Below are 13,748 nucleotides of genomic sequence, written 5' to 3' on the forward strand. Positions count from 1 at the left end.
GATATAAATGCCATCTGGCTGGAGAGTGCCCAGATGGAAAATAATGTGTTTTTCCTCCAATCTGCGGGTGGTCAGCATAGGATAGTACATAAGGCCGTAGACAGACATGTGAGTCAGAATTGAAATGGTTGTCTTCTGGGACTTTGCTGAGCAAAGCGATCTCCCAATCTGCAACTGGTCTCTCTGATGTAGAAAAGGCCAAAAAGGGAGCACTGGATACAGTAAATCAGTCTTATGAATACAGAAGTGAAGTGTTGCTTCACTCGGAAGGCCTGTTTGGGGCCCTAGACGATATTGAGGGAGGAGGTGTGAGGGGTCTTGTCCCCTCGACTTGACTCATCACCTCTTCCTGTGGTATATCAATGACTACATCAGGGCTGCTTCATGCTCCTGTGATGAGCTTGGCAACTTCATCCACTTCGAGTCCAACTTCCTCTCTGATGTCAAACTCACCTGGTCCATCTCCGGCAACACTCTCCCCTTTCTGGAACTCTCTGTTTCCATTTCAGAGACAAGTTTTCCACCAACATATATTACAAACCATCTAACTCCCACAATTACCTTGACTACACTTCCTCACACCCTGTACCCTGCAAGGATTTCATCCCCTTCTCTCAATTTCTCCATCTCCAGGGGTGGGTGGTGGTGGTGGGGGGGAGGGGGGGCAGGCCATGTGAAGTGCTTAGATAGATGTGTTTAGAATGAACTCTCTGTGAAAAGACAGTTAAAATCTTAAAATTAAGAATTACTTTGTCAAAAACAAGTACTGAGAAACCAAGGCAGCTGAGAACAAAAATTGAGGAAGTTTCTACTCAGCCAGGAACATTGAGTGAAAGCCTAAAAGGGAGCAGTGTAAGAGTGCAGACCCTGGCAGAGCTGAGGAGTTAGGACAAGAACTAAATATTATCCTGGAGAAAATAGAAAACTTGACCAATCGATTTGCAGGCATTGAAACTGTAATGAGAGACATGACTGAAATGATGACGGAAATTAAATAAATTGTTGAAGACTTAATGGAAAGAATGAACCAAGCAGAAGCAGACTTGGTAAAATCAAGAAAAGCTAAAACCTTTGGAAAAAGATGCAAAGAAATGGGCATCGGACAGACAAGGTCTGCTGGACAAGATCGACCACATGGAGAATTTTAGTAGATAAAGTAATGTTTGAATTATCGGACAGAAAGAAGGAATCAAGGGAAGAGATTCAGTGAACTTCTTTGAAACATGGATCCCACGAGTGTTGGGAGAAGACAAATTCAGAGAAAAATTGCATATTGAAAAGGCTCACCAGATGCTTGGACCCAGGAAACCCAGTGATCAGTGACCACAAACGATCCTGGTAAGACATTTGAGTTACCAGGAATGGGAAACAATACTGGGAGCAACATATGAATACTCTAAGCAAAATAATGGCCCACCCAAGATTGACCATGAAAAAGTGCTATTTTTCAAGATTTTAGTCCTACTTTGATTAAGCAAAGGAAGGAGTTTGATGATGTAAAAAGACATTTGCGTTCCAAAAACTTGAAATACTCAATTATATACCCCACGATTCTGAGGGTCAAGGTTGCAGAAGGTAATCGGCGATTTTTCAGGACTAAGAATTAGGTGGAAGACTTCCTGCGAGGTTGATTAAACCTTAGGTTGCCAAAGAAGAAGCCTGTGAAGAATGAACTAGGATAGTAACAAGGGCAAAAGCTGCAAAAACTACACTAATATTTATGAAGGATTTAAATTTGATTAATATATTGAGGCAGCTTAACCCCTTAGAAAGAGACTATTCATTCTACTCAAGGGTACATGACTCACATACAAGGATTGATTTGTTTTTAATGTTAAAGGGTGGAGTAGTAAAAATGGCATATTTGGTGAGATTTTTATCACATCATTTGCCATTAACTTTATCTATTGCAATAATGGAAAAACAAGAAAGTGTGTATAAATGATGTCTCATTGCCACACTGTTAAACAGGAAGGACTTTTGTGAGTTTACTAAGAAACATAATCTTTTTCAAAATGAATTTTTCTTCCACTGATAATAACTTATGGGATACGCTTAAAGCTTATCTAAAGACAAATTATTTTTTATACAAAAAAATCTTAAGAGAGAATACGCTAGAGTTAGATGGTTTAGAGAAAGACATAGCGAAATAAGAAAAAGAATATCAGAGAACAAGGTTATAAGAAAAATATAGACTACTAGAGAATCAAATCTGAAATATAACACATTACAAATGTATAGGATAGAAAAAAATTATATCAAAAACCAAAAAATATATATTATGAATTAGAACAGGCACATAAAATTTTATCTTGGCAAGTAAAGGCAGAGGAGTCATCTAGAATGATAAATGCAATAAAAACAGAGGCCGATATTATAACATATAATCAAAAAGAAATAAATTATATTTTTAGACAATATTATATGAAACTATATAAATTAGAATTATTAGGAGATGAAAATGAAATGGATGAATTTTTAGCAAATGTTGAACTTCCAAAATTAGAAGATAGACAATGAGTTGATTTAAATGCCCCTTTCACAAGAGAAGAAACCAAGAAAGTTTTGGGTACTTTACAAACTATCAAATCTCTGGGGGTGGATGGGTTTCCTTCTGAGTTCTATAGACAATTTAATGATTTAATGAAGTCTCTTATGATGGATGCATTTCAATGGATAGTGAAAACCCAGCCACTCTCAGAATCTTTCTCAACTGCTATAATTACAGTGCTAATGAAAAAAAGTAGAGACCTATTAAAAACTTCATCATATACAACTATATCACTTCTGAATGCTGATTATCTCTTCTCTTTGGCTTGGCTTCGCGGACGAAGATTTATGGAGGGGGTAAATGTCCACGTCAGCTGCAGGCTCGTTTGTGGCTGACAAATCTGATGCGGGACAGGCAGACACGGTTGCAGCGGTTGCAGGGGAAAATTGGTTGGTTGGGGTTGGGTGTTGGGTTTTTCCTCCTTTGCCTTTTGTCAGTGAGGTGGGCACTGCGGTCTTCTTCAAAGGAGGTTGCTGCCCGCCAAACTGTGAGGCGCCAAGATGCACGGTTTGAGGCGATATCAGCTCACTGGCGGTGGTCAATGTGGCAGGCACCAAAAGATTTCTTTAGGCAGTCCTTGTACCTCTGTCACGGTGGCCAGTGGAGAGCTCGCCATATAACACGATCTTGGGAAGGCGATGGTCCTCCATTCTGGAGACGTGACCCATCCAGCGCAGCTGGATCTTCAGCAGCGTGGACTCGATGCTGTCGACCTCTGCCATCTCGAGTACTTCGACGTTTGGGATGAAAGCGCTCCAATGAATGTTGAGGATGGAGCGGAGACAACGCTGGTGGAAGCGTTCTAGGAGCCGTAGGTGATGCCGGTAGAGGACCCATGATTCGGAGCCGAACAGGAGTGTGGGTATGACAACGGCTCTGTGTACGCTAATCTTTGTGAGGTTTTTCAGTTGGTTGTTTTTCCAGACTCTTTTGTGTAGTCTTCCAAAGGCGCTATTTGCCTTGGAAAGTCTGTTGTCTATCTCGTTGTCGATCTTTGCATCTGATGAAATGGTGCAGCCGAGATAGGTAAACTGGTTGACCATTTTGAGTTTTGTGTGCCCGATGGAGATGTGGGGGGGATGATAGTCATGGTGGGGAGCTGGCTGATGGAGGACCTCAGTTTTCTTCAGGCTGACTTCCAGGCCAAACATTTTGGCAGTTTCCGTAAAACAGGACGTCAAGCGCTGAAGAGCTGGCTCTGAATGGGCAACTAAAGCGGCATCGTCTGCAAAGAGTAGTTCACGGACAAGTTGCTCTTGTGTCTTGGTGTGAGCTTTCAGGCACCTCAGATTGAAGAGACTGCCATCCGTGCGGTTCCGAATGTAAACAGCGTCTTCATTGTTGAGGTCTTTCATGGTTCAGCATCATGCTGAAGAAGATTGAAAAGAGGGTTGAAGCCTTGCTTCACGCCATTGTTAATGGAGAAGGGTTCAGAGAGCTCATTGCTGTATCTGACCCGACCTTGTTGGTTTTCGTGCAGTTGGATAATCATGTTGAGGAACTTTGGGGGACATCCGATGCGCTCTAGTATTTGCCAAAGCCCTTTCCTGCTCCTGGTGTCGAAGGCTTTGGTGAGGTCAACAAAGGTGATGTAGAGTCCTTTGTTTTGTTCTCTGCACTTTTCTTGGAGCTGTCTGAAGGCAAAGACCATGTCAGTAGTTCCTCTGTTTGCGCGAAAGCCGCACTGTGATTCTGGGAGAATATTCTCGGCGACACGAGGTATTATTCTATTTAGGAGAATCCTAGCAGAATGCTGATTATAAAATATTGGCAAAGGCACTGGCTAATAGATTGGGCAATATCTACCATAATTAATACATAGAGACCAGGTGGGATTTATTAAAGGAAGACATTCTGCAAATAATCTAGGTAGTCTATTTAATATAATGCATACGGCAAAATCAAAGTTGAATCCAAGCATAACCATCTCCATAGATGCACAAAAAGCATTTGATCAATTAGAATGGTTTTTCCTATTTAAAAATTGGAAAAATTTGCTATGGACAGAAATTTTATAAATTGGATAAGAACTCTTTATCATAAACCACAAGTCAAAATTATAGCTAATAAAAATTATAATTAAAACTAATGTCAGTGGTTTTTCCCTTGAGTAGATTGAGTAGACAGGGGTGTCCTCTGTCCCCAGTACTTTTTATCCTGACTATCGAGCCACTGGAGGAAATTATAAGGAGAGATCCAGATATTGAGAGCATCAAATTTGGATAGGAAGAACATAAAATTGGTTTATTTCCTGATGATGTGCTATTATATATGTCTGACCCAGCTGAATCCTTAATAAAATTACAAACAACATTAGAAAAATATGGAAGAGTATCAGGTTATAAAATAAATATGGACAAGAGTGAGATTGAAGAATTTTAAATATGAAAGATATCAAAAAGGTAGTAGATTTAAATGGAAGACAGATGAAATCAAATATTTAGGAATAATGACAGATAATAATTTACAGAACATAAATAAATTTAATTAAATTCCTCTTTATAAAAAATAGAGAAAGATTTACAGAAATGGAAAGACTTGCCAATTACTTTAGAGGGAAGAGTAAATTGTATTAAAATGAAGGTGATGCCAAGATTACAGTATCTTCTTCAATAGTTGCCTGTTGCACTATCTAAAAATGTATTTAAATTATTAAATAATTACATACGGCAATTCCTTTGGAATAACAAAGTGCCGAGAATTTCATTGGAAATGCTAGCACTTAGGCTTCTGGATTTTAAGAAGTATTATTTATCAGCACAAGCAAGATTTATTATTCTTTTTTGAAGACAGTCCCCTCTCTTAGATCCAAATGGGGTTCATAATCAAAAAGATGGACAACCCTATATTAATACATATGATTAGAATATGGCAAGAAATAAATGAGTGTATTAGAAAAAAAGCAGGGATATCGTTATGTAAAAATGAGTTGCTGTCCATGAATCTGGGTAATTTCATGGTATGATAAATGAATAAGATATACTGAGGACTGTTACATGGAGGGATCTCTTATGCCTTTTGAACAATTATGAAATAAATATGGAGTAGCTAATGAGTGTTTGTTTTGTTTTCTCCAGCTAAGATTATTCCTAAGGGAAAGTTTGGTCCCACTTGAAATTAGTGAAATGGAATAAACGATTTGGCTGGGGAATACACCTAAATTTATAACTAAGATCTACTATGCTCTCCAGAATTAATGTGCAAAACCAGGTTTACAGAGATTGAAAGAGAGACGGGAGTCGGATCTAGGTGTTGCAATAATAGAAAGATGTTGGTCTGATTGGTGTTAGGTGAGCATGTCATCAATTATAAATCCGGATTAATCCGGATTAATCCAATATAATTTCCTACATCAATTATATCTCACACCACAGAAGTTGCATAAATCAAAATCTGAAATGTCAGAGATGTGTTTTAGGTGTGGGGCAGAAATTGGAGTGTTTTTACATGCTACATGCTTGTGTTTGAAGGTGAGACCTTTCTGGACGATATTACAGGTGACCCACAGTTTTATCTTTTGGGCAACTTCATTGAAATAAGCAGTAAACTAACTAAATTCCAATTTCATTTGTTAAAATAGCTTTAGCAGTGGCTAAGAAATGTATTACAATTACTTGAAAATCCGACTCCCCTTTACATCTAGTACAATGGATTGCAGAGATGCCTATGGAAAGAAATTACATATAATTTAAAGAGCAAATATGACATAGTTTTCAAGATATGGCAGCCATATTTGGATCATACTGGGGCTCAATTATAATTATAACCAGGGGTGAAGTGCTCATTTTTTTAGGTGCCAGAGCTCACCAAAAATGGCGACAAGAAGCTGCTGGAGCCACCCCATAAGGTGCCAGAGTTTCCCCCTGAGGTGTCGGAGCTACATTCCGGTGAGCCCTGACCTTACTGCAGCCCTGATTATAACTACAATCATAAAAAAGCAATAATAGATGCTACTATAGTATAAATACAAGTGACTTTCACCATGAGAATTTTTTTATTATCAACCTAAATGTGAGCCCTGACGGAGTGTGAAGTTATAATGTGAAAAGGGATGGGGAGGGAGGGTTGTTTTGTTTGTTTTTTTTTTGTAAGAAAAATGTATATGTACTTTGATATTGAACGTTTACTATGTATATTTATGGAAAAAAAACACAAAAAATAAAATATTCAAAAATAATTTTTCTGTCTCCGCTGCAACTGTTCCCAAGATGAGGTCTTCCAGTTCAGATCTTCCAAAATGTCTGCCTTCTTCCACAAACGTCACTTCCCCTCCACTCAGCCCTCATCCGCATCTCCTCCATTTCCTGTTCATCCTACCTTTCCCACTCTGCAACAAACAAAGAATCCCTCTTATCCTCACCTACCACCCCACCAGCCTCTGAAACAAGCACATGATCCACCAGAATTTCTGGCACTTACTACAGGATCCCACCATCAGACACATTTTTCCTTCGCCTCTCCTCTCTGCCTTCCCTAAGGACTGCTCCCTCCATGTTCCTCATGTGCACTCATCCCTCCCCACTTCCTCCCTCACCACGGTCTGGGTCCCCAAACAGGCCTTCCAACTGAAGCAACACTTCACATATATCCATAGGACTGATTTACTGCATCAGGTGCTCCCTTTGTGGCCTTCTCCATATTGGAGAGACTGTTCACGGACTGGGATTAAGATAGCTTCGCTGAGCACCTCCATTCCTCCGCCACAACAGAGACCACCCAGTAGCCAATCATTTCAATTTTGAGTCACACTCCCAGGCTCACATGTCCGTCCATGGTCTTGTGTACTATCCCACCCTGACAACTGGCAGATTGGAGGAACAACATCTTATTTTCCACCTGGGCGCTCTCCAGCAAGATAGCTTTAACATCGACTTTTCTGCTTTCTCCTAACCTGCTCACCTTTTCTTTCCCCTCCCCTTTCCAGTTTTTCCACTTCTCCCCCCTCCTTTGCCCCTCCATTCACCCAGCCATCCCTCCACCCCCGATTGCTGCTGTCCTCTCCCTCCTTTCTCCACCTATCATCTCCTGCCTTTACCAACCCCCTTTTATTCCTCCCCTATCCTTTTGTTAGGACGCCTGTGCCTCAAGCCCAAAACATCAGTTATGTATTTTTACCTTTGCTATATAAAGGACACTGTTTGACCAGCTGACTTTATCCAGCATTTTGTGTTGGATCAACCACAGTGTCTACAGATTTTCATGATTTACTTTCAGGAAATTGATAGAAACCTAGCAATGCAGACATTATTAAAATAAGATCTGTCAAACTCAACTTCAACCTGTTGATGCTTTGCAATATGTGAAGTATGTGAAGTATGATCCTGCTTTCTAACTGCATCATGAGAAACTATTTGTTCTTTTTATAGACATCCAAAAGGATACTACGTTGTCAAGTGTTGTTGAACCAAGAGCATTGGAAACATTCTCCACACTGAGCAAAAATGAGGTGCCCACCATCAGTGCATTATGTAACCCAACCACTGAAGGGCGGAAATATGAAAATGGATCAGCAGTCTTAATGGTATTACAATTACATTATATGGACTTAGCATTTAGCCTTATAAACATTGGAGCCAAATGTTCACAATGGCTTCTTCCTGATCAACTCTCTCCATTTATGAGGTAAACCATACACTTCATCTCAAATAGTAAGGATGGGATCACTTTCATGTTTGGGACAGGCCTGGAAGGGCTAGACCATTTAGAAGCAAAGATATAAACTATGGAATCTTCATCTTCCTTCAGGCATAAAATAATTATCTCCTTCATGATACCCTTATCCTTGGAAAGGTTTCAAGCCATTTGAAAATACTTAAAGCTCAGCTGGCATGTGTTTAGCTAAGGCGTTCAGTGATAACATTTTAACGGTGCCCCCAGGACAATCCTTAAAGACAAAGCCAATAGTCCCAAACCCTTCTAGTGGAGAATGAATGGAAGACTCACCCAAGGTCTCTGTCGTCTGACTAGAAATTGGCTGAAAAGACAAGCAGGCTGGGATCCCACAGAATTAAGCTTTATTCCAATTTATTTCTCACAAAACAATCTGTTCTTCATCTGGGCTGAAACTTCAAAGGTCATTTTATTTCAATTAACTTCAACATTTTGAAACTGAAATCTTATAATAATGATTTACATTCATGCAGCTTTCTAACACGATAAAATTGAAATATTCTAAAATGCTTCAATCCAGTGAATTACTTTCAAATGAAATAAGTCGGGCAGGCATTTTTTAGATTTTGGGGGGGAGCAAAAGTGCATTGCACTTTATTTCCTCAATGATTTCCATTGAATTCCGTGTTCTTTCCCTGAACAGTAAATCAGCCCAGGTTCAAGGCAAATGCAAGAACCATTAAATTGTTTATCCAAAGTGCATGAGGTGTTGATTGATACAATTCTGGCATACAACTTTTATGTTGTCCTGTATTGCAGTCCAATCAAGTAAATTCGGCATTCTGAGAATAAGGAGTCATACTGATATTGAAATAGGATACAGCCTTTCATTCTGTGTTGAGGTCAGTAAACAAGACAAAGCCCAGCCTGAGACATTACAAATCTTAACCAGGTCTGTGTCAAGAAACACTGCCCAACTACCACCAGGATGTAACCTGCTGCACCAGAGATTGGAGCACACTTGATCACAGCTACTCCAAGATAAGGAAGGCCTACCATTCTTTCCCAAAACCACATTTTTGCAAGTCAGATCACCTGCCTGTGCTCCTTCTGCCTTCATACAGACCCAGCCTAAAAGAGTGGCTCTGGAGGCTAGAAGTCAGGACATCTAGAACCTGGTAACAGGAGGCTGAAGAAAGGTTGATTACTGGACTTCCTCAAGTCAGCAGATTGGGCTTTGTTCAAGAACTCAGCTGAAAATATGAATGTTTACACCAGGGCAGTCACAGACTTTATCAAAACAGCTGTGGATATGGTGTCCCTACCAAATCATTCAGGGTGTTCCCCAACCAGAAACCCTGGATGAACAATGAAATCCGGAACCTGCTGAGATCACAGGCATTTAAGTCCGGAGATCCAGATCAATGGAGAAGGAGCAGGTATGACCTGCAAAAAGCTATCTCCCGGCGAAGTGGAGATTCCAGATGAAAATAGAAACAACAAGGGACACCCAACAGCTGTGGCATGGCCTAAATACCATAACCTGCTTTATAACCAAATCTGGTGAAGTAGTAGATGGCAAAGCTTTGCTCCCAGAGGTACTCAATGCCTTCTACACCAGATTTGATGAGAGTAATAGTGAAAAACCACCGCTCCACACCCCCATGTCCCCTAATGATCCCATCCTGTCCGTATCTGAGGATGACGTGCGTGCTGTCTTCAGGAGAGTGAATCTGAGGAAATCATCTAGCCCAGATGGAGTACCTGGCTGAGTATTAAGAATCTGTGCTGACCAACTTACCATGTACTCATATCTCACTCCAGCAGGGTGTGGCACCCACCTATTTCAAACAGGCATCAATCATAGCAGTGCCCAATAAGAGTGTAGTAACCTGCCTTAACGACTATGAACCAGAAGCCCTTATATCAACAGTGACAGTTTGTTTAGAAAGGCTGGTGATAAAGCATATCAGCTCCTGTCTGGTCAGTGACATTGCCTATCAAAGCAACAGATCTATGGCAGATACCATCTCACCGGCTCTACACAAAACCCTGGCACACCTCATCAGTAAAGATGCATTCATCAGGATGCTCTTTATCAACTATAGTTTGTCATTTAATGCCATCATCCCTTCAAAACTGATTAGTAAACTCCAAGATCAAGGACTCAACACCCCACTGTGTAATTGGATCATGGATTTCCTCACTTCCAGATCACAATCAGTGAAGATTGGTTAGAACATCTCCTCTACAATCTCCATCATTACCGGAGCTCCACAGGGCTGTGTGGTTAGGTATGACAATAACACAATCTAAAAATTTGCCAACAATACCACAGTAGTGGGTTGTATTAAGGCAGAAAGTTGTTGAGTCAGGATACAGGAAGGAGATTGAAAACTTTGTTGAATGAGGCACCAACAACAACCTTGCACTCAGTGTAACTAAGGAGCTTATTGTTGACTTCAGGAAGGGAAAGCCAGAGGTATAAAATCCAATGAGCATTGGGAGATCAGAGATGGAGAGGATGAGCAAATTTAAGTTCTTGGGACTCACCATCTCGGAGGATCTTTCCTACACCCAACACACAAATGGTATTGTAAAGAAAGCACATCAGTGCCTTTATTTCATCTGAAGTTTGTGGAGGTTTGGTATGACACCAGAAACCCTGACAAACTTCTACAGAGGTGGTGGAAAGTTTGCTGACCAGCTGCATCATGGCCTGGTATGGGGACACCAATACCACTGAATGTAATGCCCTCCAAAATGTAGTGGACACAACCCAGAACATTACAGGCAACACCGTCCTCACTGTTGAGTACACTTACAGAGAATGCTGCTGTCAGAGAGCAGCAGTAATCATCGAGGATCCACACCACCCAGCACACGCTCTGTTCCTGCTGCTGCCATGAGGAAAGAAGTAGAGGTGCCAAAATACTCATACCACCAGGTTCAGGAACAGCTGCTACCCCTCCACCATCAGACTCCTCAACAACAAACTCAAACTCTGATTCGGACAGCACGGTTGGCGTAGCAGTTAGCTCCCTGCCTTTACAGCACCAGCGACCAGGACCTGGGTTCAAATCCTGCTCTGTTTGTAAGGGGTTTGTATGTTTCTCCCCAGGGGCTCCAGTTTCCTCCCTCTGTTCAAAATTTATTGGGGTTTGTATGTTAACTGGGTGTAAATTGGGCAGCACGGACTCAAGGGCCAAAATGGCCTGTTACTGTGCTGTATGTCTAATTTTTTTTTTAATCAGGGATGCCTTTAAGGGCTTGTACACTTTATTGTACACAGTCAGTTTGTTTATATTTGTTATCTGTTTACAGTTCTTTATTTGTTACATGTATATACTGCATACAGATTTTCTTTTGCACTATCAACAGAAATAGAATCTCAGGATTGTATGTGATGTCATGTATGTACTCTAACAATAAATCTGAAATCTGAAAGATATATTCATCAAATCACCACAAACAGTCCCACACAGAAAAGGGCAACTATTGGCATCAATCACATAAAAATTAGCAGATGAGGTTGAGTTCTAAAACCAAAGGGATTACTTTCCTTCCCTCAATTGCTTTATTTTCAAGGGACATTCAAATATGAAGGAAGTCAAGCCAGGAAATGGTATGGATAAGTATTGAATAGATAACAAGATAAATTGGGGACAGGAAATCAAATAAAATGGACCTGGTAATATGTTGGACCTGGTGAAATATGTTGACATCTGTGAAACAGATTTAAGTTCTGTCCCTAATGTCAGAGATTACTCAATATTGAGATCATGGATGAATCCCTCATTTAAAAGCACACAAAAACATTATAAGAGGGAAGAAGTAATCTTATTTGCACAGTATTGATCATCATGGGGGCATCTGATCTTGGGAGTATTCCAATTCTAGAGAAGAGATAGGTTGCTACAGGTCACTAAGAAAAGTTCTCAAACTTTTCCTAGTCCAGAAGCATAGCCAGGATATGTAGTAGTCCTTGCCTCCTTGAAAAGGGCTTGAGTTTATCATTAAACTAGAAAACAGGTTAAATCTGAAATAAAAAGTCTTTTGAAATACATGCAATAGGCAAATGTGCCGGAGAAACTCAGCAGGTCACACAGCATCCATAAGAAGTCAAAGATAACCAATGTTTCGGGCCCAGATCCTTCATTAACCTAAAACGTTTGTTACCCTTTATTTCCTATGGCAGCTGCATGACCTGCTGTGTTTCTCCAGCACATTTGTGTATTGCACTATATCCCAGGATCTGCAGACCTTCTTGTTTAACTCTTTGAAATACCTGGCTGTGCAACCTATCATCTTGAAGTATGTTAGATGCCAAATTACTTAAATAAAACTTTGCATTGAGATAGACTCAGATTTGCATTCCACCCAATCTCAACTGACCCATTTTTAAGACTAAGGTTACTCTTAACATTTTGTAATATTAATCCATTTTGTCACTGTTCTCATAAAAGGTCAATGACAGAAAATGTTAACACTTTTTCACTCTACTTATTAAAACTACATGAACTGCTGAGCACCACTATTATTTTGTCTCAGTATAAATGTATGCCTCAACTCCACAAATACAGATTATATTGCATCAAATTCATTTAAGTAGGTATTGAAGAGTTAGCTTATAATGTTCAAGGATTTTCAGCCAGTTATTTGACATATATCTTTTTCACATTAGCTAGAAACACTGGAGGAAGTTCAGCAAGATATGGAAATTGAACAAATGCATCCATCTGTGAAAATGAATAATCAAGATAAAGCAAAGCAAATGAATAATATGTCTATTTGTGAAGATAATAAAGTATCAGATGAAAAATATTCATGCTCTATGGATGAAGCTGAAGACAAGGAACGCACAGCAAATAAAAAGATAATGCAACCCTGCTTACCTGCCTTTTGCAATGAAAGGTGCACTTGTAATCTACTTAGGACTACGTTCTTGGCAGAAATCTTCCTGTCAGTGAGGACAATAATGTTCAAAGTGGTGAATAATCGAGTGTTTGATGGAAGTGTATTGTTTGTCATACTTTTGAGTACAATGACCCTGGTAAGTACTGATATATTGAAAGAAAATTCTGTTATAAGCTCACCTTCAACATTCACCAAGAGGTCACAAAACCATCATCATGCAATGCCTTTGTTTGATCTGATACGTCTTTATGTTTGAATTTTTTGGGCAATCTATTCTGCTTTTATATGGTATCTAATCAAATGCTTTCTCATATCTTAATTGCAAACATTCATCTAACTTAAAATGCTATCTCATTTTGTAAAACAAGTCATTACTGTTAGCATAAGTGTTCACCCAGAAATCCCAGCACCTTGCTTATTTCAAGTCATAATTATATTTGTTCTTAAGGGAACACCAAAGATATACAAGTTGATCACTCAGTCTGAACTCAGGGTTCTCCCTTGATGTTCCATGGATAATTGTGGAGCTGAATGAGACTTAGCATTATGAACTACAATGGTGATTCCTGTTGTGCGCAGAGTCTGGGGAAGACATAAGTTCCCTTTCACACTGGCAGTGTGAATACTCGCAAATCAGCACGCTGGCATCAGATGGCCCCGGGGATGGACC

At 40.0% G+C, this 13,748-nt stretch overlaps 1 protein-coding gene across 1 annotated transcript in view; it reads left to right on the plus strand.

Annotated features, from left to right (window-relative positions):
- LOC138757273 (sodium channel protein type 4 subunit alpha-like) overlaps nucleotides 1-13,748 on the plus strand; it is a 234,419-nt gene that overhangs the window by 81,304 nt on the left and 139,367 nt on the right. The window contains exons 14-15 of the mRNA XM_069924321.1: nucleotides 7,918-8,072; nucleotides 12,846-13,214. Of these exons, the coding sequence (XP_069780422.1) occupies nucleotides 7,918-8,072; nucleotides 12,846-13,214 (524 nt within the window). The remainder of the gene's footprint in view (nucleotides 1-7,917; nucleotides 8,073-12,845; nucleotides 13,215-13,748) is intronic.

This window comes from Narcine bancroftii, chromosome 3, assembly GCF_036971445.1.
Source record: "Narcine bancroftii isolate sNarBan1 chromosome 3, sNarBan1.hap1, whole genome shotgun sequence".
NCBI lineage: Eukaryota > Metazoa > Chordata > Chondrichthyes > Torpediniformes > Narcinidae > Narcine > Narcine bancroftii.